Below are 24,004 nucleotides of genomic sequence, written 5' to 3'. Positions count from 1 at the left end.
TTCCCTCATTCTAATATTGAAACCTTATTCCTCAAAGTCATAGTGTTGGGAAATTGGGACTTTGGTGGGGTGATTAGGTCATGAAGGTAGAACTCTGACTAAAAGAAGCAACGACTTTATGAAGTAGGGGCAAAGGAGATGGTTTTATCTTTCTATCCTGTAGGAACACAGAAAGAAAGTACCTGATGAACTAGAAAGTTGCCCTTACTAATACTACAGACACGGAATCTACCAGTAGCTTAAACTTGAGCTTTCATGACTCCATTATCTGTAAGGAATAAAGTCTATTGCTTACAAGGTACCACTTTATGGCTGTGTGTTAAAGGTGGTTGGGGGGAGAGTGAGCATGGTTAGGGCCTAGGCACCATCTCTAAGCATTTGCTCAAGCTAGTGCTCTACCATTTGAACCACAGCTTTATTCCCGGCATTTTTTGGTGATTAGGTGGAAATAAAAGTCTCACTGACTTTTCTGCTTAGACTGGCTTTGAACCATGATCCTCAGATCTCAGCCTCCTGAGTAGCTAGGATTATAGGTATGAGTCACAGGTGTTGGACTTCACCTTACAGTTACATGAGCAAGGTAATGAATACATTTCCTATCAAGCATTGTTACCTCCTCCTTTGTTTTTCCTCTATCATCCCTTCCCTCTTAACCTCCCTAACTCCCCTCTCCCCCTCCAAGCTCTCAAGTTCGTTTTCAACATAGTGTCTTATACATCTAATTGTTACAATGGGTCAACCTGTATCCTTGTTTCAGCATTTTTTTAGTTCCCTTCCCTTCCCCAAATTAGAAAAATGTATAACAAGATGCAGCACTGACATCAAATACAGTGAAAACAGGGGTGATACTGTGGGGGAAAGAACATAAAAGAGAAACCAAAAAATCACATAGTACATTTTAGATACAGTAAAAACAATAGCAAGAAATTAAAAACATGTGTCCCTATATCGGGGTTCACTTCACTTGACATCATCTTATATGATCATATGTACATAGCTTTTGACCTTTTCTGCTTGTCTCAGACATATACTAGTTATTGCAAATAAGAGAAACCATGGGAGCTATGTTTCTTTGGGCCTGGTTTACTTCACTTAATATAATTTTTTCCAAGTATAATTTGGGGAGGGGTGGGGAAATAATAAAATGCTGAAATAAGGATCCCGGTTGACCCATTGTAACAATGAGATGTACAAGACACTATATTAAAAACAAACTTTACAACTTTGGGTGGGGGGAGGGAAATGATGGTAAGGGAAAAACAAAGGAGGGGGGTAACAATGCTCCATAGGAAGTGTACTCATTACCTTACTCATGTAACTGTAACCCCTTTGTACAGTATCTTTACAATAAACAATATATATTAAAAATAAGAATAAGAAAGAAGCCGGGCGCCGGTGGCTCACGCCTGTAATCCTAGCTACTCAGGAGGCTGAGATCTGAGGATCGCGGTTCAAAGCCAGCCTGGGCAGGAAAGTCCGTGAAACTCTTATCTCCAATAAACCACTAGAAAACCGGAAGTGGCGCTGTAGCTCAAGTGGTAGAGGGCTCGCCTTGAGCTGAAGAGCTGAGGGACAGCGCCCAGGCCCAGAGTTCAAGCCCCACGACCGACAAAAAAAAAAAAAAAAGAATAAGAAAGAATATAATGAGAATATCAAATGTGAAGAGATTTGTTTTTTCCTTTCACAAATGAGTTTTCAGGAAATATTTTCATATGTAAATATTGCTTTTGGCAAGGTTTCTTTACTCCATCTAGGAATAGAGACTAGCTGAAGCTAGTCTTGAACTCTGGGTCTTCTTGCTTTAGCCTTTTAAAATATTTTGTTCAATTCAATTATATGCATAAAATTTCCTTAGAATATTTAGACTGTAAAAAAAAATCACAAATCAATACTGTTTATAATTATACAAAACTGTTTATGTTTTATTATAATACAACCAAATATACAATTAACAATTCGTGTTATTTTATACTACAAGACTACATGTCTTTAAAAATACCAAGTTGTAATTTCAAAATTGAATCCTACCTACTTCCAATGCTAGGATTAAATTACAAAGTTAGTTATACGTTCTTTTCAGGTTCCGGTCTTTTTTCCCTCAATTTAAAAAATGGGGAATGTTTTGATTTTGTATAATTTTAGCCTCATGTGTAAACTGAATTATTTATATATTGTGAACATTTGTTATGAAAAGTAAGTATCTTTTTACAAAACTTTCAAATACATTACTATCTTAAACTATTCCCAAATAAGGCTAACCAATTAAATCATGTTTTCTTAGAGAGATGTAACAGAGATGGTATTTTCAGTTTTGATTTTCATTTGTCTTAGATATATATATATGTATATATATATATATATACATATATATATGGAGTACATCACATATGAGGTTTAAGATAACCAGTGTTTAATGAAAGTTATCACTTAACTTTGTTATTTTGTAGATAACAGAATACCAAGGTCTCCTTAAACATTGAATCATCATTATCTTTTAGAAAGAGGCATTGAAAATTACATTTTATTTAAGTCCATACAACTAAAAAAGAATAAAATATAACAGCACATGAAGAATCAAAATACAGATGAAGGAAAATTCAAAATTAGACCACTCTGTAGCCAGTATATTAAGTGAGCATTATTTCAGACAATTCAATGATAACATTATGCATTCTACCACTGTTGTGGCTTCTGCCAATTGCTAACTTTTTTATGACTATTTTGAATTTCTTAAATAATTTGAATGTTTTTCTAAAATGTTTACTCAATCAAGAGAATGCAGTGTTTTGAGTGTTTTGGGAAAGCAAAAAAGGGTGTACATAAATTATTAGACTTCATTTCTAAACATACTTAAAATTCCCAATAAATTAAATGTAAATGAATGCAGTCAAGCCGTATTTCACTTAGCAGCATAAATAGCTGGAATGAAATGCAGAAAGAAACAGGGAAGGAAGTCAAAGACATAGGTATCAAACGCACAGAGAAAGATCAGAAAATATTAATTAAATAGACTTTTGCCATAGTGTTCATTTCTTTGCATACTTGAAACTGAACTCTAATTTACTTTTCTCATTATCTCAAGAAAAACTTCATAAAGTCTTTTTTGATGTGGAAGCTTATATTGTGTTTGTAAACAATATATTCACCCTATTCCTCTAAGTATCCTGGACTACTGAAAGGTTAAAATAACTAAATGAGCTTTAAGTATCCTCTATGTTTAAAATGTATGTTTTTATTATTTTCATATGGGATTTAATTTTAATAAAATACCTCTCTTTTCTTTTAGTTCTGATGAATTCAACATTTTGTATCCAAAGCAACAAGAATTTTATATGTAAGCCATGAAATTGGGTTCCCAATTGTTGTTTGAAGTAAATATTTTAAAAAGAAACAGGGAAGTAGTTTGGACATTCAGACTTGGGTGAAAATTATTTTTTACAAGTCAGTCTTAATATTTCAGCTTTTTGTAATTTTCCAAAAACCATCCATATTTGAATGTTAATAACATTACAAATGTAATGTCCGGTATATTACAAATAGTTTTAAATCCTTTAAAAATAATGCATGGCTCCAGTTCCACCTTGCTCTGAGTTCACTATAAATTAATAGCAAATCAATAATTACAAACATTCTAAAACCCTTCAGATGTGGGAGGGGTGTTGTATCTTCCTCATTTATTTTGAATGTGCATCAGTTAAATGTACAAGGTGTACAAGGTGTCACATCTATTAATTGTATGCAGTTCTTTCTAAAAGAGTGATTTATTATAGTTTGCTTTTACTAAATTAGTTCCTTAAATTTTCTTTACCAGTAAGATATCTCCAAATATTCATGAGTACAGTATGAAAGAGGGTACTTAACCTCATATGTATGTGTGACTTCTTTGAAAATAGGAAGCAATGCACATAAAATAAAGGTAAGATAACGTTCTGAACACAGAGACTGTCACAGACTCAGTAATAAGTTGCCTTCTAAGCACTTTGGTTTCTCACAGACTTTCTTTTCAGAGTATTCAGAATGCATGAGAAATGAGCAAAGTCTGTTATTTAGTTTTCTGAAAAGCCGCCTTCCGTATGAGGAAGTGACTAATTTTTCATTTCACACTTTAAAGGGCGTGAAAAAGGCAAAACAGAAAAAGGCTAAGGGTTGTGTGCTCTAAGAAGGAAAGGTGAGTCCTACTCATACAGAAGGAAATATGCTATGTAGATTCAAAGAAATTGAATTGGAAACATTCAAACAGGCAAATATAATATGGAGGTGTTTATGCTAAAGCTTGGAGTTGTGGTGGGTATTGTTAAGTTACTAAAACATTGCTACTTGAATCACAACATATCTCAGAAAATCAAAAAGGTTGACTGAAGTAAAATATGTCAAAGAGTTAATTTAACCCTTTCCGTTGTCAAATTTTTACATTTAATTGTTTATTCAACAAATAGCTCCAATGCTTGTAATCTACTTAATTATCTCTGTATTATATATCATTTTCAAAGATAATCCAATAATGCAATATGCAAGAGAGAATAAGGACGTAAATAGAAACTATGTAAAGTATGTCAATTATTTAGGAAGACAACTAGAAGCAATACATATTGAAATACCATTGGTTATAAATAAACTATGTTCATCTTTCCCATGGTCCTTTAGAAATTTTACTTTTCCTCAGACTTTTGCTGGCAGTTTATAATAATTTTGACTTTAAAAAATAGATGAGTTACACATTGGCAGCTACTTATTCTCCAGTGAAAAGGGCTCCATTACATTTTGTCCACTTTATTTGTGATTCTTCTTCCTTTTCATGGGGATCTGAGTTATTCCCAAAGCCAGAATTTATGGCTGTCTCTCCTTCAGTTCCCTAACAAATCCCATCTGCATGTTACCATTCGAATGCAGTACACATCATGATGTTTCTTTTACGTTATTAAAACATTTTCTCATATCTCATTAGAATAGGTATCAAGCATCCTCTCCCTGTGGAGCTTAGCATGTATTCTAGAAATATATAACCAAGCACCAATTTCTGTCTGTGAACTTGTTCCTCCTTACAAATCATAAGGAATCCTGTGAGGGGAATTAATGCCCTTCAGTAAATCAATGTTGCAGTACACTGAATGTAACCCTTGTGGGCTGAAAGAAATAATGTACCTCTACAAATCTCCACACCTATTTCCAAAAGAAAATGACTCATTGAGAGAGTTCCTGTTAATACTCAGAGCTGTTTGAATGTGTGTCTTCTCTCTATTTCCTACCATAAGACAACCAGTTCTGATATGGAATGATTTATCAATTCCTAAGAATACAGCACAAGAGCATGGTGAGCCCATGCTTAATGCCATATAAAAATTTGAGGCTTGCTTAGCTTAAATATTTACATGATAAAATAAATTCAAAACATAAACCATTTACCCATGTAAAGCTGCTATTTTGCAGATAATTCTTAGAGTTTCCATTCTTGGAATAACTGGTTCAGGTGGAATTTCTTGCCCCTACTATCCCGTATTTGCCATATAGAGTGCTATTCAGTCCTATTCAGGTTATTGTTTTTGTTCCTTAGAAAAACTCCATGGAAAATATTTATGAGTTAGTAAGAGAAATGTACAAAAGAGAAGACTGTAATATGTTTGCAGGTAAATGATTCTTTGAAAAAAATTAAATAGAAAACTATGTAGATGCAGCTCAGAGATGCTCATCCAGGTCTCTGTGATGTCTTCTATTTCGTTTCTTCTTCATTTCCTGCATGTGCTTCCACTTTGGGCCGCCCTTGTTTCTCTGTCTCCGCTTTTCTCTGTGCCACATCTGTTCACAGTACTGGTCCAGGCTGAAGTTTGGGCTGCTAAGGATTTGGATATAGTCTTTGTATCTCAACCGTGACTCAGCCAATAGATCCTTGACCTGCCCCTCCTCATGCTCTACCCTCTGGGTATTTTCCATCTGCTCATTCTCTATGACATTCAAAGTCAGCTTCACTACGGTGTGGATGAAAGTGTGCTCCTGTGCTTTGCAGTAATACATCCCAGAGTCCTTCTTCTGCAGACTTCGAATCAGTAGCCCATATTCGGTTTTGATGATCCTTTCATCGGGTTTCAACTGCAGGATTGGAAAAAATGTAGGTAATAAATTGGAAACAGAGAGGGCTATGAGCAAATGAAAACAGGCTACACAGCTTCACGTAGATGAACCCAAAAGATATATTCCTCATCTTTCTGTCATCAAGCCATATCATGAGCCATAGTTGAAGAGAATTCAAGTAGCAGGCATTAAATTATATCTTGAAATTTTAACTTTTAAGTCTAACTGAATTCATTTCTTTCTCCAGTGCTCATCGAGGAAATAAGAACAATAGACAAATAAATGCTTGTGAGAAAAAATAATAAATTAAAACTGGATACTATCAGCTGATATTTACAGAAATTTGAGATAGGGATTAGTGTACTAAGATCACAAATTGGCATCTCCTAATGTAGGATTAATAGTCACTAGACAGAAAAGGCAGTTGAGCAAATTCTACTAGAGTAATGTAGGTGAGAACAATGATTCCAAATGGAAATTACTCTGTTTTCTAGCTATCACCAAAGAAATGATCTGAATAGCATATGGAATCAGTAAGTGACTTGTTCAAGTCAAGTGGAAAGGCATGACTACAGATTTTGGACGTCAGAACTGTAACTGAGCAGGGCCCTTGTCAGAAGGTTAGCAACATTTAAAGCTAAATTTCCCCTAGAACCATGGACTGCCTTTCAATCCCATGTGTATATGTGATACTTCTGACTGTGTCATTTGTGAAGATTTTTGTCATGCCTTGGTATACTCTCACATGGTAATATGATTTCAAGTGTGAGAAAGCAGAATGAACAAAAAGATCCTCCTCTGAAATGTGATGCTCATTACCCTTTGAAGCAATGTTACTGAAAGACAATTCAAATGTTGAGCCTGCTTGGCCTACAGTCTGGTGTGAATAGGGAACTATCTTTTTATACTAGAGGCATGTTTACCAACACAAGAGCCCTGTTTAATGTGGAGTATTGTTGGATGGCTAGGCATGAAATGAAATAACAACAACAACAGCAAGAAAGAAATCTGGAAGATTTCCCAGTTTACGCATCTGCCCCTGTACTGTAGACTTTAGCTGATGGAAATCAAGGAGGCATAAAGACGACTAAATTAAATTTATTCACAGTGGGTGGACTGTGCTCTGCATCTTTATGTGAAAAATATGTAGGAAAAAAAAACTCTGGCTAATTCTGGAAATATGAGAAAAGGAAAAGAAACAGCTCTGGCAACCAGCCCAGCTAACTAACAAGTATATGGTGAACCACCCTCTGTGGCAGAGTAGAGCAGCTGGTAGGGTACCATCTGAGGCCAAAGGCAGGTCACAGCTCAGATCTCTGGTTAATGAGGCTGAATGGCGTCCAGGCCTGCCTTTGCTCTGCACTGAGCCCACACCATCAGGGCTTCATTTGTTTGTTTATTTCTCTTATTTTGCCCAAGAGTTGGGCATTTGTAAACGCTATTGTCATACAAACTAACCTGAAGTTCATTTGCATTCCCATATACCATAGGAATCTCCTGTCCAAAATAAATATAGGCATGCATCAGTAGAGTTCTTAATGGACAATGTTAAACAGAAGTAACAATCTCAAATTTAACACAGTATGTGTATTCACTTCTTTAAAAAAAAAAAAAAACTTCATTGTGAGAGTTATTTTAAAAAAGACTAACTCCTTATTATATCAAAATTATTGGCTCCATAGCATGAGTTTGTGTCTCTATCTGGGTTTCCTTGACAACTCATTTATCTTCCCTATTGGTTTCTCATCTATCACGTTGGGAGTTAGCATATGGTCTATTTGGGGGGTTAAAAGCAAAACTTGTTGAAGGTTAAAGTGTGAAGTATTATCAATATTGTAAGCATTATCATGTTCTCAAGAGATAATGCTCTGAAGCTTTTGTCTCTGCAAATTTTTTACTAGAAAATATGTAGTGGTTATGAGCATGACAGGTTGGTCTCCGTCAGCTCTAACTCATCTCTATATTTTCTTTATACAATCTGTATTCTCACTAATATTTAAACCACACTTAATTTGGAGATCAACAGAGCTATGACTCTGAATTTATTGTTTCCTTTCATTTTTGGACAGGAAAAAATAATTTTTTATACATACTAGACAGCAGCTCCCATTATTATTTTTGCTGTTTCCTTTTTATATCCTGTTTTTGTTGCTTTACCCTGAGATCTAGTTCCCTTCCCTCCTTTCTACTCATTCTCCATCCCGACAGGAGTCAAATTTCATAAAACCTGGCATTTCATGATTTGCTTAAGATCTTTTACCGTTTCCTTACTCCATGGAATGCTTAATTTGTTCATCAGTTTTTGACCTAAAACTTACTCTAACAAATTCTGGGCTTTATGTGTTTATGTAAGATAAATACCTAAGATTAGATCACTTAGCCAATTTCTTGTTTCCTGTCTAAAATTTCAGAAATATGGCTTTAATTAAATGGCATCACTAATAAAATGCATTTTTGACTTGGCATATTTTGTAGGATTCTGACAATTTAGAGATTAAAATCTGTGACCCAGAAATTAAGTAGTTGATTAACATTCGCCTACTTTACATTCCCATTCTCTGTAATGCTTTCATTCTGAGCCAGAACAGGATAGATTATGCAGACTGCATCTAAATGGTGAAATGCTCACAGCCAACTTAAAATATTCAGTTCTTCCACAAAGAGATAACATAATCTCTAGCCACCGATTTAAACTCATGGAGTTTTCTTCACTCTAAAATGATAAACAAATACTACTGTGTTTTATAAATCAAAACCTGGCTGCAACTGGGGTCGACTACCCATTTGCCTCAGGTGAACAAAAATAATTATTTGACATTATATGTAGATCTTCAGTGAAGCGTTATTCATTTAGAATGAGAAGAGAAGCAGGAAAGGGACAAAGGCCATTTAAGTACTTGGCAGCAGGTAAAGGTCAAAACTTTATCTCTGATAATAGGATCTTAATGGCAATTCCTTTACAGATAATTCACCTGTCAGTTCTTCAGAGATAAGTCATTGCTCATGTCTTGAAGAAATTAGAGCTTCAAAAATCACCTTTCCTAAAACTAGAAAATAGTGTTAAAGATAAATAGTTTTAAATTTTGAAGAAAACTTTGGGTGTGAAAAGGGAAATATACAATTGTTGCCAAAAGTGTGTTTATATTTAAAATAAAGCATTGTCAAGTCTTCTAATTTAATATGGAAGAAAAGAAAAACAACTGGAATAAGATGACTTGCATATATATGAGCTTATATGATGAATCTGTTCATATAATACATGAACAAGAATTGATACTTCTGGGCAAACAGGAAAAGACAAACACTCTAGAGTGTTAGACCAACTGGATAATAATTTTTTAAAATATGAAAAGTATGTATATATAGTACTAGAATTATTTAATATATTTGAGTAAATACAAATGTAAATTATATAGGATAGCATAAAAAGAAAATCATAAAATACTATATACACATATATGCTGCCTTATTTAGGAAAAAAGTTTCTAAGTGTGATACTTGATATAAATCAGTGGATTTGCCTACTACACATAGGAAAGTTCACAGTAAAATTAGGAAGTGTTATCACACGAAAAATACATCACAAAATAAAATAACTTGTAATGTGAACAACAGAAAATCGTTAGTGTCTCTAATAGAGTAAAGTATTGAGGAGAATATGTTTAAATGAGAAGAATATGTTTAAATGAATCTCTCCATGAACATTAAACAGATAAAAGCACAAACAAACAGCTAAGAGGTAAAAATGGATGTTTACATACACCAATATTCAAAAAATATGAAAAGTATATATTTTCAAACTGGTGTTTTCTTAAATTATACTGATTTAATTAATTGCTTCAGTTTAGAAGATGAGTTAATACAAAGATTTTATGGGGAAATTACCATTATGTTATTGTCCAGTAAAAATTGATAAAGATAACTAGCATCTTTAAATTCATTTTCTTTTCTTTTTGAAATTTCTTCTAAGAAAATAGAAGTGTAGGGAAAATGTTAAATATTATGAAACATCACTTTTTTCTTAAAAAATAAACACTCATTTAAATAAATTACAAGGTGCTCTCAAATGACTATCAGGCCAAGGAGAGTTAATAGAATTATGGTATTAACAGCCAACTGACTCCAACAAATGCTGCCATTACAATAGTGAGCAAAGGAACACGAAAAAAACACCAAAATATTACTTCTGCTTATCTGGAACTAGTGTTGTAATAATCTTTCCTGTGTTATTACAATTGAAAAATACCCCTATTCCTTTCATAAAAAAATAAGTAAATTAATGACATGCAAGTATGTGTGTGTGTGTTGCATGAACTTGAACCTAGGAATTATATATGTAAAGCAAGTGCTCCATCATTGAGCTCCATCCCCAGACTTTTGAAGGTATTTTAAAATTATTAAAATCTACAAAATGAAAATAATACGGTAAATAGTGTAAGGTACTGCTTCCTATTCATTCACATCCCAAAAATTCAACAGAAGTTTGAGGATGGCCTATTAACTTGCTAGTTACAGTATAACCATCATCATTTCAAGAACAGCTTTATAAGAAAGTCAGCAAATAACTGACTCATTTGACCTCCGACAGCACCCAACTGAGAGAGTGCTCAGTAAGGAAATGTTCTCCTCCTGGCAGAGAATAACCTGGTGACAGCCACAGTGCCACGGGAGATCATGGTACTTCCCTGGGGCTCTTTTGAGAAGAGGAAAGATTCCAAACTGTGACCTTGTGGGTAAGGAGCAGAAGGCATCCTGCTGGGGAAAAGCCTCCAATGCAGTCTGAACATTGCCCTTTCCTCAGCTCAGGAAGCAGTGTTGCATATCCTGGACAGAGGGAAACTGCCCATTTGCAATAACAAATGAAAGTGTCAGTTGAAATATTTGAGCTAAGATACTTTTAAGTAAAATTCAATAAATACACTATTTCGGCTCCATTGAAATTCATAGAGCATGGTACCATTGTGATTGTTAGAGGCTATTTAATAAAATGCACAGAAATATTTTGGAAAAATGAAAGATGTGAATGCAAAGAAACCTAGATGAACATAGTATCCACAGCTGGAAGATTACCTCAAGTGGTGGTAATCCACATTTAATTTGCTATGGAGGAAAAAAAATACTTTCGAAAAGATTTTTTTAACTAGGAATAAATTATGAAACTTGTAAAACTAAAAATATTGCTTTATTAAACTCTCTAGTATAGGCAATAGTGAGAGTTTGGGAGGCAAGGAATGAACAGAAAACGTGAAGGAAGCTCAGTATGGTCAAAATACCTCATGAACACTTGGGCTAATGGAACAATGGATTTGCTCAGATTAGCTATTGAAAAGGAGAGAAGGGGATGAGAAGGAGTTCAAGAGGGCCTGAGACTGATAAAGGGACATTGTATGCAAATATGGACAGGCCAAAGTGAAATTCTCTTGTACAACTATTTGATGCTAATAAAACTGGGGAATGCCAGGCACCGGTGGCTCATGCCTGGAATCCTAGCTACTCAGGAGGCTCAGATCTGAGGATCACAGTTCAGAGCCAACTCAGACAGGAAAGTTCATGAGACTCTTATCTCCAATTAACCACCAGATAACTGGAAGTGACACTATGACTCAAGTGGTAGAGCGCTTGCCTTGAGCTGAAGAGTTGGACAGTGCCCAGGCCCACAGTTCAAGTCCCATGACCGACAAAACAAAACAAACAACAACAACAAACGGTGGAATAAAGTATCACAATGTATGTAAAATAAATCCGTATGATAAAAATTAAGAAAACATCTACCCAATATTTCTTTATTCAAAAGGGGCTTTAAGTTTTGAAATTAAATGATTTTTATTCCAAAAGTAATCCTTTATTTTGAATAACAAAATGTCTACCATTTACATCACCATGTCAGAAGTTGAGATAACTTATCGATCCTCATAATCCCTGTTTATAAACTTAAAATACCCCTATATTCCCATTCCTGAGTTTTTTTATTATTATCATGGTGATATACAGGGGGGTAACAGTTACATAAATAAGGTAATAGGCACATTCCTTTTTGAACAGTGTTTCCCTCTCCCGAGTTTTCCCTCACTTTCCCTCCCCCCAACCTTCCTCTTTCCAAACTATAAAGTTCATTATCAATGTGGTTTCTTGTGAGTATCACTGTTGCATTGAAATTATGTATTTTATAACAGGTGACCTGACCAAATGTCCGCACTCAGAGAAGAATTGCCTAAGTTAGAGATCTACTGTTTTCTACCAATGTTTGATCAGTTTCACTTACGGTTTTATTTATTTTTTTATTATTTTTTATTATTGTGGAAATACCATACAGAGGGGATACAATTACATGGACAAGATAGTGAGTACATCTCTTATCAAGCATTGTGGTTTTAAAATGTATATGGATTTATCAAGGAGGTTGATAAACTGATAACCTGCTCATGATTCTCCTACAGACAAAGCAAACACAGGACTTGTGTTTTCTAATCCTACCCTCAGTGTTATTGTCTGTCCCACACATCCTCATTAATTGAGTATCTGTAATTTTAAATGCAATTTTTATGGAGGGAGAGGCTCTCCTTTGAAACTGTATTTTCTCCTGTGTTCTCTCATTTGCTTTTTATGTAGTAATTTCTGCCACAATCTTTACTAATTGTAGAATGTGAAGGGCAGGATGGTAATTTAATAATTTATATAATATATTTTAATTACACTCAAATTGTCCAAGGAACAGTGAATTTTTTTTTTTTTTTTTGGTCTGTCATGGGGCTTGAACTCTGGGCCTGGGCGCTGTCCCTCAGCTTTTCAGCTCAAGTCGAGCACTCTACCACTTGAGCTACAGCGCCATTTCCGGTTTTCTGGTGGTTTATTGGAGATAAGAGTTTCATGGACTTTCCTGCCTGGGCTGGCTTTGAACCTCGATCCTCAGATCTCAGCCTCCTGAGTAGCTAGGATTACAGGTGTGAGCCACCGGCGCCTGGCAGGAACAGTCATTTTTAAACTTACTTGGTTTATGTCAAAAGTTTGGGCATCTGTGGCTCAATGATATTACTAAAGTTCTCAGGAACATATTTCAATGCAAGGCATCTATTCTGAATCCTGCATTCATTAAATTGCTCACTTAATTTAATCTGAGCACTAATCAAGTTTTCATTGATGCCACAGTAACCATAACTATAATTCTTCCAATAAATTCTTTATTTTTTTTTGTAATATTAGGGGTTAAGGCCAGGGTTTCCTGCATGCTAAGCAAGTTCTTTACCATTTAACAATACTTCCAGTCTGTCACCTAACATACTTCCATATATTGAAATGATATTAATCTAGGATTATTCTTAGATGACTCATAGAGATCTCATAAAATTCTTATAACTGATCTGTGTCATAGAATGTCCATAGTATGTTTTATTCACATGTATATAGCAGGAAAAGTAACAGAATAAAGTGAAAAGAACAGGAAAAATGTACATGCATATGTCCAAATACATCCAATTCATTCACATGATCTGATAAAAATATAAATGCCTCTTGTCATACAAACTCAGCAGGTTTCATTTGTAATCTAAATTGAGCACAATATGAGTTAAAATATTACCGTGATGTATTTAGAGAGTTTTCCAGAAATACAGGAAATCATTAAGTAACTAAAACTTGGGAAAACAAATCATAAAATTTTTGTTCTAAAATTCAGCATGTTTTTAGATACATTTAGAAATAATCTTACCTATTATCAAATTAACCTATTATCTCAAAGTCATCATTAGCTTTGATGGTAGTGAATATAAACTTTCTTTTAATCAAGTAATGATGAGAATAACATATGGCACTAAAAGTTGAATCACTTTTATAACAAACACCTTGATTTAAATTTTATACTATTTCCCTCAAAGAACATTTTTCTGGTTATGATAACTTACCTCCTCTCGATGCTCATCTCCCAACCTCTGGATATACCACTTAATTGATGCTTGCTGGGATTTGGGTATACATTCCAGAAAGGTTGAATTAAATTCAATGCCAAAAATCACCTTTTCATCAGCAGTTTCATGACTAATGCCTAGAAAGCAAACATGGAATAAGAGATTAACCTTGACCCGATTTTAAAAGCAATGGGAAAATAGACTGATTTAGAACAGATGCCATTGAGAAAGAATTGTGCACATTATTAAAGGAAAAGGAAGTTCACTGCTAGAATATTGTTGCCTAATAGTGATAATATACAATAGTAGGACTCCTCAAATTCTATACTCATATTGTAATGTTTTCCTCTTATATCACCCCATTAATAATTTACAAATCTCCTTTGAAAAGTAATTCACAAGATCTAACTCCTAAACACTTGTTTTCTGAGTTCAATAAACCTTTGGTATCCTTAAATGGTTTAACATCTTTCTTTTCGCATAAAATGAAACTACTTTTGATGTTAGTTCTTGAAGAACACTTTGCTTTACTTTGCAGAAAGAATTCCATCTGAATTGGTGTGCAGAAGAGAAAACCTTAAGAAACTTGAATGGCTCAAAAGTAGGTACAGGTCTAAACTTGATGAAAGTCTGTGATGAGAATGAACCAAGATAGAAGACTCAGAATCTACTTTATCCTCTACCTTCTCTTTTTGGGAGATTCCTCAACTCCGCATGCATTGTCTGTGAGACAGTTAATGAGATGTAAGGAACAATATCTCGGACACCTTATTCTCATAAATCAGCCAACATCTGAAATGCATTCCTCTCAGAGTAGCCAAAGGCTGTGTCCCATGTGGGATCTAAGATCTGTAGCTCAAATTTGATCAAATAAAAAATGACAGCTGCTCTGCCTGGCCCATACATGCACTTTTTCATCAGACATTCAAATATCTCAATTCTACAGATGGGCCCACTTAACATTTAGGTATCAACCAAGGACTAAAGCCTCAGGGACCTATGGGATTCTTAAACCAAAGCACACAAAATTATCAGCAAATGGCATGAATGCACATACATGCAAAAGTTAAATTGATTGCAAAGAAAATTCTTTTGAACTTGCATCTTATCTCCATGCTGATATCATTATGGATTAACTTCTTCTAACTTTACATTGTGTGGATAGACTTAAAACTTGTAATCTACTAAATATATCCAGAAATTCTACAATTTTCATAGTTAATTTGTCCCTAATGCACAGATTACAGAAAAGAAAGAGATAGATAATCTCAGACAGAAAGTCTCTTCCAGAAAAAAAGGGAGTTTGTCAAGAGGGTTTGTCAATTGTCATGTTAAGAGGTAAGAGAATGAGGTAATTCAGTTAGACTGATTCATCCAAAAAATGTTATTTTATTAAAATATAACAGTGAAATTAATGAGGAAATTAAATAGTGGCTTCATTATTATGAAATCCTGCCACAAAATTCATTCTCAGGCATTACAAGAAATATTAATTAGGCATTCAAATGGAGTCCTTGAGCAGTAATTGAAGCTTCTCATTTGGAATATAGGGGAGAGTCCAGATTTGACTATGAAACGCAGAGCCAAATAGGCTTTGCTTTTTGGTGAAAGGATATTAGAGAAAGAACAGACAATAGAAGAGTAGCTTTCAGTGCCCAATGCAGCAGTACTTAGAAGGCGAGATGACAAGGAAAACTGAGAACATATGAAAAGTAGAATCTGCAAGTTAAGAGCTAGCGGATCAAAGGAGGGTGAAGATAGTGAAGGGATGACACAGGTCAATATTCATTGTACCCATGAACTGCTTCGTTAAATGGTAAAAGAGGTCCAAGAAAAAGCCCTAAAAACTAAGAAAACTGAAGGAAGGAGTGTGTTCAGAAGGTAGGGTGAAATGTTCAAAGGAGATATTGATCATGAGGCACAGTATTCAAGCTGCTTTCTTGAATGGCAAATCCTCTGTAAGACTACTTAAAGATAATTAAAAAAATACTCAACATAAAATAAGAGGTAAGCCAGAGGAAGCTGACTTTATAAAAGCCAAATGTGCTGGTCTATCATCTCCATGTGACAAAAAAGATTTCTTGGTAATGGTTGCTGCTTTTCCTGTTGTAAAGACTCCCAAGATAGCTGCTTCCATATACGAATGGATTAGAACCATCTCAAAATCTCTTAATAACAAGCACTAGTGTTTGCGAAGCTACATGAACTAACTGGCAGCACATCATCATGAACCAAGTGTTTCAAGAAAGAGATTTGGAAATTAAATAAGAATGAGAACTGAAAATTGGCCATTGGATTTGGCAGAGAAGAAATGGTTGTAGCTTTTATGATAGTAAATGATGATAGACTAGACTGTACAATTGATTATTGTCAGAATGGGGTATGGTGAGGTAGAGACAATAGTTATATATTAGGGAGCAATTGTGCTTCTTATGACATTCTATTATTACTTTTTATTAGTTCTGGGACTTGAATTTAGGGCCTGGGCACTGTCCTTAAGCTTCTATGCTCAAGGCTAGTGCTATACCACTTGAGGCACTCCACTGCTGACTTTTTGGTGTTAATTGAAGACAAGAATCTCACTGTCTTTCTGCCCAAACTGGCTTTGAACTGCCATCCTTAGATCTCAGCCTCCTTAGTAGACAGGAATTCAGGCTTGAGCCACCATCACCTGGCTATATAACATTTCTATATAACATTTCTCATCATTTGCTAGAACATTTTCTTGTTTTGATGTTTGTTTTTGCTCCCTCCTGAAACATTCCCATGAATATATAAAGTTTTTGTGATTGTACATTACCTGTAACAATCCCTCATCAATCTTAGATGAATGTGTAAAATACTGCATACAAAGGACACAGAGAAAATTACAAAATAAACATGGATGTGGCAGTGAGTTTCCTATGCATTGCAATGACAAAGAAGATAGTATTTTTAAAGTAAAGCTTGTTTTTCAGAAGAAGTAAATTCAGTTAAAAATAACCATTTTTAAGCTGGGCACTGGTATCTCACACCTGTAAATTCCTAGCTATTCAGGAGGCTTAGATCTGTGAATCGCAGTTCAAAGCCAGCCTGGGCAGGAAAGTCCATGAGACTTTTATCTCCAATAAATCACCAGAAAACCAGAAGTGGATATGTGGCTCAAGTAGTAGAGCACTCATCTTGAGCTGAAGAGCTGAGGGACAGTGTCCAAGCCCTACAACCCACAAAAAAACCAAAAAGCACTTTGAGAGTATCTTAAGAAATTGTCAACATTTGAGGATCTCTGCTTACTAGAAAAGATCTCTACTTACAATGCAATTTTCTTAAATGTAGACATGACAAAAGGAAAAATGTCCCAAAAAAATGAATACTGGGGAACTGGTACTTCAAAGGTATGGGAGGAGGTCAAGAGTAGGAGGAAGACAAATGAAAGGAGAAAGGAAAATAATGAAGTTATACTATTCAAAAAATAGTCTATGAAACTAAGAAATTTGAGGGGAGATTGGAGGGATGGGGGGAATAAAAATTTAAAAATAACTTTTTAAAAAAGAAACACTGCTGAGGTACCACTAATAAACTGGTAATTTGGGGTTATTTGTATCACTCATGGGTTGGTTACTTACAATTTGGCAAAAGAGTATACTTATGTTCTTCCTGAAATTCTGTGTTACTATTGGTGGTGGTGGTGGTGGTGGTAGTGGCAGTGGTAATGGTGTGTGTGTGTGTGTGTGTGCCGTTGTGTATGTTTTCTGTCTGGAAGCAGAGTTTGAAAGTAGAGAGCAAATAAAGTTCTCTGTGTATCTTAGAATGTTTCCCCTGTTTGCAGATTCACTGAGCAGACTTCCTTTTATTTCCCTGTCCTCTCCCTTTGCCATTCGTCCTTTCAAGATCTTCCATTCTACCATTCTTTGTTTATAATTCTGAACAATACTGCTTCTGGTGACCTCCCCTTTATTAACCTGAAATGTTACTAAGTGTATCATATGATGAAAAACCCCAAAACCTTTAAAAGGGTTTATTTGTCCCATAGTGTACACAGGGCAATTCTATATACAAGGAAGTCACTTAATAAATATTTACTAATAGAAGAATGCATGAATAACAATAAAGTATAGCCTACAGTATAGCCTACCTAAACTTTCTTCTAATAAATATCTACAGTTTTATCATACTTTTCTGGGTGGTCTCTTTTAGTTTATTCTAAATGTCCAAATGTTTTTGGTCATATCCTGATTTATTTCTAATGGGTATTTTCAAACTTTACAAGGAAGGATTAGACAGTATTTTTAAAAAGCCACAGTATAGGAATTCTTAAAGACAATTAAAACAAATATGATAGGTCAATGGATTATTCACTTAGGTACAGAAATGAATTAACTCATTAAATTTCCCATTATTTTTCCAGAACATAAATACTGCACCAAATGACATTTTCCTACATAATATATGCTTAGAGTCATTATTTAAAAAAAAGACTTGAAGACTAATCTCATCACTTTACATGGGAGAGCAAGCATCTCAAACCTATACTTACTGTCTTCTATATCCCAGCACTGGGTGATTGGGTCCCCATACTTTACATCTTGGCGTCTAGCTCGCCTATGGAGAAGGAATTAAACCAATTAGAACATCAAGGATAATCACTGTGATGTGGAAAGACTGCATCTAAAGCCAAAAGTAGTAGATGGAAAAGGATGCTGGTGTTACTCAATCTAAATGCATCATGGAGTAAAATATACATGCTTATTTCAATCAATATACATTCATTTAAATGCTAGTGGAAATAATGCCCTAACAGGACAAAATTGTTTTACATTATTGTGAACTCAATTTTATTTAACTACCACTCTTTTTTTTATGACTGTACATTGTTTTTTTCAACAGAACAGGTTGAGTATAAACTGAATCCATGATTTACACAGAGACATAAATATTCTTCTTTATTTTTCATTAGCCATGGGAAATAACAATACATAAAATAGTTCCAGTGGGTAAGAAACTACTCAAAATTCTAGAGCACCTTTAACCTGTATAAGTCTACTGTAACAAGATTTGATTAAGAAAAAAAATCTAAAATGGAAGTGTGAGTTTTGATATGCTATGAATGGTTACAAAATATTTGTATTGTAGATATGAAACTCAGTTTTATTCTGATAGTAATTAGTAATAATAATTAGTAATAAAAATTAGTAATAACATGATGGCTTTTCTATTTTTCATTTTTTCCATGAGAAAACAGTAAATAACAAATGGAAAAGAAATTTTACAATTCTGCTATATCTAAGTATGTCTTTTACTTTCACAAAATATTTTTATTTGTTTTGCCTGATTTGAATAACCAAAATTAGTCAAATGTATTTATTAAATTTATATACTATATGTATTTTAACCGATATATAGTAACAATGACCATGTATCACCATGTGGTATCCCTACACACACACACACACACACACACACATATATATATAGTGTAATTTAATGATCAGATTAAGCATATCTATCTCCTTAAAAATTTAACATTTTTGTGGTAAAAATATTTTAAATAATCTTATCAAAATCTTCAAATTTTTGTCAAGCTTTTGTCAGGCAGTCATGGCTCATTACTATAATCCTAGCTACTCAGCTGGCTGAGATTCAAGTATCAAGGTTCAAAATCAGCCCAGGAAGGAAAAAGTCTGTGAGGCTCTTATTTCCAATAAACTACTTAGGCAAAGCTGAACATGGTGCTGTGTCTCAAGTAGTAGTATGCTAGCCTTGAGCAAAAGAAGTTCAAGGATAATACTCAGGCCTGGAGTTCAAGCTTCAGGACCGGCAATCAATCAATCAAAACAATCTTCAAGCTTTTAAAAATGAATAGTAAATTATTATCCTTAGTCATCATATTGTACAAGGGACACTGGAACATCTTAGTCCTAAAACTCAGTAGTAATTAACAACCTTTTCTGATCAATCTCTTTTGTCCTACTCTCTCTGGTTTATGTTGCCAGTTCAGAGAAAGAACAACATGGACCTGAGATACCAAAGGCAATGCTGACGAGATGATAGCATTGCAAAGGGTCGTCTATTCTGCACATCTTTACTTACAGGACATTGTGCTATGTAAAGGAACATCACAGTGGCAAGACTGTGAGCTCTTAGAGCAGTCTTGGGAAGCACCCAAAAAAATTATGCTAGCATGAGGTAAAGAAGGTCAGGAATGTTTTTAAATCATGGCTTCCTAAGGAACAGAGTCAATCAATCAAATGGAACATTTATTGCCTACTAATGAGTATTCTGGGTTTCTGGCTTCCAGAAAAGCATTCCCCAAAGACTTGCTAGGATGTGTATGTTCCTGGACAAAATATAGAACAAAATGTTAATATCTTTTTATGCTTAACTTCTAAAAATGGTTTTTACCTATTTATGCTAAATTAAGGGATTTGAACAATATAAAACTTGTCTAAATGTTAAGCAATGTCTGTTGTCCTAACATACAAATACTCTGTGATACTTAGAATTTAGAATTTGATGTATCAGTAAAATATTTTTTAAATGCATATGGTAGTGAGACAAGTATATATTCTCCTCTTTGTTTTTTTAAAGATACTGAAAGAAAAGGGAATAATGTCACACATACTTTCATAACATCTTACCTAGGGGGAATATAATTTTAAAATGTTGCTATAATCTATGTATAAACTCAAGGATCATACTGCATTTCAAGAGTGTCAGCTATATTGGTACTACAAAGTATCTGAACTCTATGTAAGTAAGTTTAGCCTTTCAGCACATCCATTTGAAAGTTAGTTTTCTATGAAACAAGTATTTTATTGTCGTATTTCTTCCACAGATAATGTTGTCTATTGGTTTCTCTTTCACTTAAACTACAACACAATGCATTGCTGTGAGTGAGCCATCTTGTAAGAGCTGAGGCTCCTGGTTACTCCTCGGGCACCTTACCGTTTGGAGGTGGGCGCGTACCGAGAGCATGCATTTCCATCCCAGGCACAGTAGGGATCTCTGGCCAGACAGCAGTCTGCACACGCTTTCCCATAAGTGTCACATCTGTGCAAGGAGAGCTGAGCCAATCCATCTCGGGAACCAATGTATAATTGTTGCTGCAAATCAGGCAAAGCAAATGAATTAGAAGCATCTTTCAGAAGAGTCTTAAGAACTTCCCTTTCTCAAATACCAAATAATATCTCTAAATCTGTTCTCTGGATGTCCAGAACATTGTAAACACATGTTCAGAGATATAAGGAAGAGTAAAATACGTCAAACAGGTCTTGTTCATCCAGTTAAGATTGTTTTGGTCTGAAGATGATGATACAGAAATGGACGGTATTTTAAAATCTGGAGTAAGCTTGCCAGTAATTTAAGAAGGTCAAAAACAAGCTGTTAGAGTGAGGGATTAAGATGTCAAATTCTTTCTCAATAGTAGAAAATATACTTTAGTAGATTATGTCAACCTCAGAGGCTGTAGGCAAAACAGATAGTCTTCCTGTCATAGCTCCTTACATGAGTGATGACTGAGATTTATGAAATTGTGTTTCCTTATAACAATTTATGAAATTGTTAATGATCTGATCACTGAAAACGTATGGGTTCTTTGTGTGAGGCTAAGTATTTGTTATTGGTATGAAGAAAGTACTAAGCAGACTTAACAGAAATCATAGTATAAATGGAAGTCTTCTGGACACTGAATACCTGCAAATAAAGTGATATTTTGAAAATTAATTCTGAAAGGAATCTACTGCTCTTCAAGTGCTCTCACTTGAGTGTCACTGCGAGTATTCCTGGAGGAGAGGCAGAATACAAGTAAATGAATCTTATTGTGTGCCTTCGAAGAATGCACAGCCAACACGATATTTCAGGTTTAAATAGAAGTAAAACATCTTAGAAATAGATGTTAGGATAAGGAGCCAATGACGAACTCTCTTATACCTTTACTGCAGTTACATTCTCCGTGATTCTTCCTGGTTCTTAAATGTGCACTGAACCCTGTTTATTTATTTGTGATTTTTACTTCTTATGACATTTGAGAGTAGTTACTATGCTTTGTTAAAACTCTCTACTATTTACAAATTTCCTATATCTCTACCTGATATATGTGTCACGTTCTTTTTAACCTTCTTTCTTTCAGTTAAATTCAAGATTTCTTCCTTTCCTAATCCTATTTACTAATGATAGTACATGCAGATGGTACATGGAGAACAAGTAATGAGCATGATTCTTCTAAATTTACCCCTTTCCTACCTTAGCAAGAGTCACCATCACATACCCTCGACAGTCAAGACAGAAGTCTTGGAGTTGTCTAAGAGACTTCATTCTCTCCCATTCAATCTGTCCATGCCATATAGAACCATTAAACTATTTATTCTCCCTTTCCAGTGTCACAGTCTCTGTTTCATCCTTATCATTCCTTTCTGAGACTGCTTGTAAGTGTCCTATTTCCATAGACTTTGGCCTTCTGTTCCAGCAATCCCCATGTCTAAAGAAGGACCCCATCAATCTTTCACATGGATAAACCAGACTGACCCCTCTAGAGAGAAAGTCTGGGGCTGAAGCTATAGCTTAGTGGTACATCTCTTGACTAGCATGTGCTAAGACCCTGGTTTCAATAACTAGACACCCTCTAGGTTAAATCTTAGTGGATTCCATTGTCCTTAAGATAAATTTTTAAACATCTTGGAAGGACATGGAAGGATGTGCCTAATCTTACTCTGTTTTACTTCTTCAGATTCATTTCTAACCTCCGTCCCTTTAGCACACATGTGGTCTTGCTCTAATTGTATGCAGACTTATAGCAAAGCTGTTGGATCCAATACTTTCCTTTGGCATATGCTCCTCCATCCCATTCCCCGACAGCATTCTTTGTGGCATAGCTTTTATATCTCTTCTTTTAGTTATCTTCGCCAGTTCCTTCTGGCTTCCTTTCAAGCTACTTTCCTTTCTATAGTCCTGTAAATTTTTAGTGTGCTTCCTTGTCTGTTAGCTCTAACATAAGTTGTTGCAGGTTATTCCTTATGCCATTCATTTATTTCTCCGCCCTCAAAGAAATGTAGCGAGTTTTAAAGGAAAGTATGTTCATGACCAAGGAAACATTCAAGAGCCTAGCAAGGGTGAAGCTCTGGGTTCAATGCTCCAAAAATAAATATAAATTAAGAAAAAAATATTGAATGAATGAATACATTAACATAAGCCTAAAGAAGACACTTGTTTAGTTTCCCTAATAATTGGTAATATAGACAGAATAGGTTAAAATAAGTTTACCAATGCCTTAATGTTGAACACATATTATAAATATGTCAGTTTCTTAAAATTTGAAAGGGCATATAGGAATAGAAAATATAAGTCTAAATCTTTTAATTAAGGTTCATAGTTCCACATCACATAAGTGAAATCAACCACTTATTATTATTATTATTATTGTATTACATTTACACACACATATATACAACAGAAACGGTTTTATGTCTACAATCCAAACACTCAGGAAGCTGAGGCAGGAAGATTTTTAGTTGGAATTCACCAGAGATATACAATGAGATGGAAAGTAACCAAATAAAAAAGCTTGATAAACTTGGGCTGCTTAGCAATGACTTGGGTCCAATCACTAGCACCACAAAAACAAATAAGATAATAAATAAGCAATTCTAAACTCACAATGAGCCTTGAAGTGCATGGATTTTCTAACTTTGCCTCTGACATATTGAGTAGTGAGTTTACTGTTGGCTGATTGCCAAGAGAGTCCATATTCCAACTCCCTACTCCCTAATTTAAAATCCCTTCTAATGGTTAGGACAGGAATTCTGTATGTAATTCTAATGACTTTGACAGAAAGATGTGCACATGAGACCAGAAACCAATTCAAATTATAAGAGCCAAAAAAAAATGAAAAACAGGGTACAATTAATGACTTCGAGTCTTCTTTTTCCCTAATAGCTGAGTGTCTTCTAATCAACAAGAAGAGCTATATATAATCTAAAAGCTTTCTACATTATTTATAACTTAAGTTCCCCCATTGTTTCTTCAAGTAAACTTTGATAGAAGCAATTTATTGCTTTCATTGT

The 24,004-nt window shown here is 34.7% G+C and overlaps 1 protein-coding gene across 1 annotated transcript in view; it reads right to left on the bottom strand.

The window, feature by feature from the left end:
* Positions 1 to 2,135: 2,135 nt before the first annotated feature.
* The window catches only part of Sema3d (semaphorin 3D), a 173,791-nt gene continuing 151,922 nt past the window's right edge, over positions 2,136 to 24,004 (bottom strand). Inside the window, exons 15-18 of the mRNA XM_042684634.1 lie at positions 20,892 to 21,049; positions 18,484 to 18,548; positions 13,965 to 14,104; positions 2,136 to 6,084 (exon numbers count right to left, since the gene is read on the bottom strand). Of these exons, the coding sequence (XP_042540568.1) occupies positions 5,674 to 6,084; positions 13,965 to 14,104; positions 18,484 to 18,548; positions 20,892 to 21,049 (774 nt within the window). The 3' untranslated portion in view covers positions 2,136 to 5,673. The remainder of the gene's footprint in view (positions 6,085 to 13,964; positions 14,105 to 18,483; positions 18,549 to 20,891; positions 21,050 to 24,004) is intronic.

Source organism: Dipodomys spectabilis, unplaced genomic scaffold, assembly GCF_019054845.1.
Source record: "Dipodomys spectabilis isolate Male_0828 unplaced genomic scaffold, ASM1905484v1 ptg000089l, whole genome shotgun sequence".
NCBI lineage: Eukaryota > Metazoa > Chordata > Mammalia > Rodentia > Heteromyidae > Dipodomys > Dipodomys spectabilis.
This window is presented reverse-complemented; position numbering and strand designations above follow the sequence as displayed.